The sequence below is a fragment of the Neofelis nebulosa genome, chromosome 1, assembly GCF_028018385.1.
Source record: "Neofelis nebulosa isolate mNeoNeb1 chromosome 1, mNeoNeb1.pri, whole genome shotgun sequence".
Classification (NCBI taxonomy): domain Eukaryota; kingdom Metazoa; phylum Chordata; class Mammalia; order Carnivora; family Felidae; genus Neofelis; species Neofelis nebulosa.
The window spans coordinates 231,362,948-231,368,353 of NC_080782.1; the positions used below are offsets into that span (position 1 = coordinate 231,362,948).

General features: G+C 39.1%; 1 protein-coding gene across 1 annotated transcript; it reads right to left on the minus strand.

The window, feature by feature from the left end:
- Positions 1-579: 579 nt before the first annotated feature.
- On the minus strand, positions 580-1,109 carry LOC131487276 (small ribosomal subunit protein eS24-like). Its single transcript, XM_058687826.1, has one exon. The coding sequence runs from the start codon at positions 1,036-1,038 to the stop codon at positions 610-612; it is 429 nt and encodes a 142-aa protein (XP_058543809.1). The 5' UTR covers positions 1,039-1,109; the 3' UTR covers positions 580-609.
- Positions 1,110-5,406: the final 4,297 nt, after the last annotated feature.

Sequence of the window (5,406 nt, forward strand, 5' to 3'; positions counted from 1 at the left end):
TTTTTCCTGTTCCAATGTCATCACTAGATTAATGACTGTCATATGTGGAGCCTAGCTACAGGGAGCTCCTCATACACACAGCCGTGTGTGGCTTCTGAAAAATGAACGGAATCATTTTTTTCACAGAATGTGATTACAGTGGGATATCAAGTAGATTATTTTTTTTTTCTCGGAGAGAAAGACTGTTAAATTTGTTCTGATGACAGTGGTGAATGAGATTTAGAAATAAAAATGCCTCTCCCTTCTGTCATGCCTCACTTATGTTGTCATAGATACCATTTCAATTTAGAAAGCCTTATTGAGGACAGTGTGGAAAAAGATAAGATCCCTGCACCCACCCCCTCCCCCCCGCAAAACTTATATTCTAGTAGGGGATATATGATCCCGCCACCATCCACTGATATATGCATATAGCACATGCAAATGAACATTTTTATTGAAAATGCGGTTCCAAATTGGCATTCTATCCCTTGTTTTAAACATAAATAAGGTCAAGTTTATATATATATATATATATATATATATATATATATATATTTAAGTTTTAATTTATTTTATTTTATTTTCCAAACAACCAGACACATAAAAGTTCTTAGTTTATTAATCCTCTCATGAAAAATCTGCACAATCGCCAGATAGTCCCTGAAGCATCTTTACTCCTTCTGTTGTCCAATCTCCAGCTCGCTTTTTGCCAGCACCAACATTAGCTTTTGCAGTTCCCCTGACTTTCTTCATTCGGTTCTTGAGTTCCTTTCGCTGTTTTCTCGACGTCATCTTCTTCTCATACAGGCCATGTCGTGCAAGTCTATGTTTGGGTTCATTTTTCTTTGCATAATCCAAGGAATCATAAATCATGCCAAAGCCAGTTGTCTTGCCACCTCCAAAATGGGTTCTGAATCCAAATACAAAGATGACATCTGGTGTGGTCTTGTACATTTTGGCTAGTTTTTCCCGAATTTCTGTCTTAGGTACTGTTGCCTTTCCGGGGTGAAGAACATCGATGACCATCTGTTTCCCCTGAAGTAGTCGGTTGGTCATGAACTTCCTGGTCCGGATAGTTACTGTGTCATTAGTGATGGCGGTCAAGCTTTAGGCAGCCAGGGAGGAAAAGAGGATAATTTATTTATTTTGAGAGAGAGAGCGTACGCACATGCAAGTGGGGGAGGGGCAAAGAAAGAGGGAGAGAGAATCCCAAGCAGGCTCCACGCCGTCAGCATGGAGCCCCATGCAGGGCTCGAATCCACAAACTGTGAGACCATAACCTGAGCCAAAATCAGGAGTCAGGCAGCACTCAACTGACTGAGCCACGTAGGTGCCCCATGGTGAAGTTTGAACAGAGAGAGTAAAAAGTCTACAGTGTTACTCCAGACACTAACCACCAGCTGGACCTTCACATTTGGAAGTCAAGGTAAATGGATGCATGTGATGACAATGCAGAGTTCTGGAGACATGGCTTTTGCCCGAATACATCTGCAGGGAAGCTCTGTAGCCCTAGGACTGCAGTGAGAACATGTAAGAAACCTCTTGAAGGAGGATGTTACTGATAGGAGCTAGACAGTTCTTAAAAATGAAATGAACACAAAATTCCAAACTTAATTAGATTATAAAAGTCACAGATGTTAAATTTTAAGGGACTCTTTTCCATAATATTGCTCCCTTACGTAAGTGCCAAGGACCTTTTTTTTTCCCTTTTTTTTAATTGCATTGTGGGAAAAAATAATTTTAAGCCCTAAAAGCATCTTCAGAACTAGATATGTTTAATTCCCTTTCAAAATGCATTGAGGACTTAAAAGTATTTTTTGCCAACTACATAATGACACTGATGAATGAATGGTCAGAAAAGTACAACAAATTACCAAATTTAGTTCAGAAAACAGTAGGGCAAGAGAATGTTCTGGAAATTGCCTTTTATTTAAGAAGTTGTATGTGTCTGAGTCTTGCATTGGACTGTGTTATGAATCCTGGGGTCACCAGGACCTGGCTTATTATAGGTGTTCAGCAAGTCTCTTATTGAAGGAGTGTCCCTGTGGGTTAAGTGAACAATCGAGTGAAGAATGAATTAGTGCATGAATGCATGAATACATGAATGAATGAATGAATGAATGAGTGAATGAATGAAGATTTACTGGTCATTACATTTAATACTAGGGGCCAGTGATCCTGGAATCTCAAGTTGAAGAAGAGTAAATGCTTCTTAAATCCTGTTTGACATAGCATTTGTAATTTGCCCCTTACTTCTAACCAACAGCTTTCTCAAGTTCCTCATGGTACTGAAAGAGAAGCAGTCACCTTCTTTGTTTTTAAGCAATTCTCTTTCAATCAACTTTTAATTATCCTAAAGGTGGAAACCAGTGGTGCGGGTAATCCCAAATCTCTTGTTGGAATGCATTATAGGTTGGCTTTTTACAGTAGTTTGCCTTCCTAATTATGTTTTGATTAGGTTTCTATTACAGTTACTGGAATTCCCTTAGCAGAGAGGACAGAAGGTAGGACAGCCCAAGAACACAGTGATCAATACATTAAGGTTGGCTGGGATTGACCCATACCTTACTGTGGGCCCTCCTTTTTAAAATGCAGTGTGCTAAGCACGTTGAGGCATGCAAAGTCAGAGCAGACCTTTCAGGTTCATAATTTATTTAGTGATCATCATCAAGAATCTATTAGAAGGTAAGTACTTCTCCGGAGGCTGTCAATATAAGGAGGAATAAGATATAATCTTATACAGTGAAGAATGCTATATAAGCTTGGAATTTCAGGAACTCACTGCTTAGTCAGCACAATGTAGGTATGTGACCTTTAGCAACACAAGGCCATATGTGCTAAAGGATAAATAGGCCACCTATTCAGAGGTTGTCTGAAGCGAGAATACAAGGAAGACACTAGAGAAGGTTGACTTGAATTAGCTCTTTAAGGTAAATAACATTTGAACAAGTGGAAAAGATTTAAGAGGATTCTCCAAAGCAGCACTGTCCAACGGAAATACAATGTGAGTCACATATGCAAGTTAAAATTTTCTAATAGTCAATTTAAAAAACTAAAAAAGAAATGGGTAAGGTTGATTTTAATAATACGTTGTATTTAACTCAGTATATCCAAAATATTATTTTAAGGTGTAACCAGTATAAAAATTACAAGATATTTTACACTTTCCTTTTTAGACTAAATCTTCAAAATCTGGTGTGTATTTTACACTCACAGCACATCTCAATCCAGACTAGTGTATTTCAAGTGCTTAATAGCCATATGTAGCTAATGGCCCCCATATTGGAAAGCATGGTTCTAGAAACCTTCTTCCTAAGCTATCGTCTGGGGATCAGGTGCATTTGGCAGCATCTGGAAAAATGTTAGAAATGCAGAATCTCAGGCTCCAACCCAGACCTGCTGAGTCAAATCTGCGTTTTTAATAAGATACTCTGGTAATTCCCATGTGCATTAAAATTTGAGAAGCACTGGTCTAGACAGGGAAAAGTTTGAAGAACAATTCAGAGTCAAGAGTGCTGAAGAAATGTTTAAGGTCCAGCCACTATTAGAACACGTGAGACGTAGAACCTAAAAGTATATGGGTAGTTGTTTATAAGGGATTTGATAAAAACATTTTAATCTAAGTGTCTGATTCTCAGTCTTCAAAATGAAACTAATCCTGCTTATCTTGCAGGACTGATGTTAAAATTAGAGGCAGCGATACAGCAATTCACATGAGGCCTGGCTTCCAGACATGGAGGTCTTATGTAATTCCATTAATGATGGGTAATAGTTGCAGATGCAGACTTTAGTGCTATAAGATTTTAACTGCAGTGAAAGTGTCTGAAACTATAAGGAAATTGACAAATAGGGAGAATTGCAGACCACCACTGCTGTCACATGCCAGGATTCTGTGTGCTTGGCAAGAATCTCAAATGAGAACTAATGTCAGAGCAGGTTCACTCAAGGTAGGATGGGAGAGAGGGCAGCCCCACAGGAGCACGCAGGTGTAGGATTCACACATAATGTTCGCGAGCCTACTGTGGCCATCCTTCATCCAAATATGTTGCACAACTCTGGACATCTGGTTTACCAACAAATTAGCGGGACCAAAAGGATCAGATAACTGGTTCCTGTGCTCATTTAACATCTGGCCCTTTCACTACGTCGGCATGTTGGATCAAGACACCTTATTCCAGCTGTCGAACTGTGTCAGCATGTCTGGGAATGTTCTCCAGCTGTAAGTAGTGCAGTACTGAGAACTGGAAACCCTCTAATGTTGTTGTTAGAAGGTTAACGATGCCCCTTTTCTTCTAATGACAGTGTATCAAAAATGTCAACTGTCCCCAAACAAAGGGGGGTGGGTGGGTGGCTAACTCTGGGACAATAGAAAATTCTGGTCTGAGAGTCAGAGTTACTTTGGTAGGATAGTTATCCCTTTGAGCTTGGCATAAAATTTCAACCCTTATACATATGAGTTCATCAGAGTTCAAAGGTTCACACCGTTAATAGTGTTTGTTTCCATGTGCCCCTTTTCTCACTATGATAAATCTGTGATTATCACTGGGTTAATGAATTAATGAAGTTGACTGGCAATGACAATTTCTGTAAAGTAAACCTATTGACTTCTGCAGATCATGCCAATTCCAAGTAGCAAAAGAAAACACAAAGCAATTGAAACCATTTTCCTGGTTTCCATTATGTCATTATGAAATGAATTTGTTTTGAACAGTGTCCCAAAAAGACCACTCACAGAAAATCTTCAGGGCAGGAGGGAGAGGGTTAGAAGAGGCTGGGTTGAAAAAAGCACCTCTCTGTTCATCCCCACTATCCTGACCTTTCCAAGAAAAGTTGGAAGAATTGGTAGAAACTGAAATTGGTTAGGGGATATAAGAAATAGGATCCCTCTTCTTTCAAAATTTCACCTCTGTTCTATGTCAGTTAGAAACAAATGTAGGTTTACAAGTTTCTCTGTGAAAATGAAAATATTTCTCATGGCTTAATCAGGAACTTTTGTTAGAAAGAGTTTAGGTTCGGGGTACATGTCAGGGCACTCTGAACATTTTGTAGTATATCTGCTGTGTTGTACCGTGGGAAAGTCAGAGCCCTCTGCAATATTTTAAGAACTGTTGGCATGCTCTTAATTCTACCTTCTTCTTTTGGGCAAAATGTCGAGAAGAGAGGATGTTTGAGGATGTCATGATTTCAAATGTTCAGATCTCTAGTCTTCATCTCTCAGAGGCAATGTTTGATAAATAAAAGCATGAGAATAGGAGTCAAAAACATTCAAGATATGTATCCCAGCTTTTCCCCTTAATAGCTGTGTAACCTTGGACAAATTACTTAGCCCTTCTCAGACTCAGTTTTCTCATCTGCAATTGTTTAAGTAATGATAGTTGGCTGTGTTGTTAAATGATAAGGTACAAAGAGTGCCTGGTACACAGT

Coding starts and splice junctions, on each gene's coding strand:
- LOC131487276 (XM_058687826.1), bottom strand. CDS start 1,038: ATGACCAACCGACTACTTCAGGGGAAACAGATGGTCATCGATGTTCTT.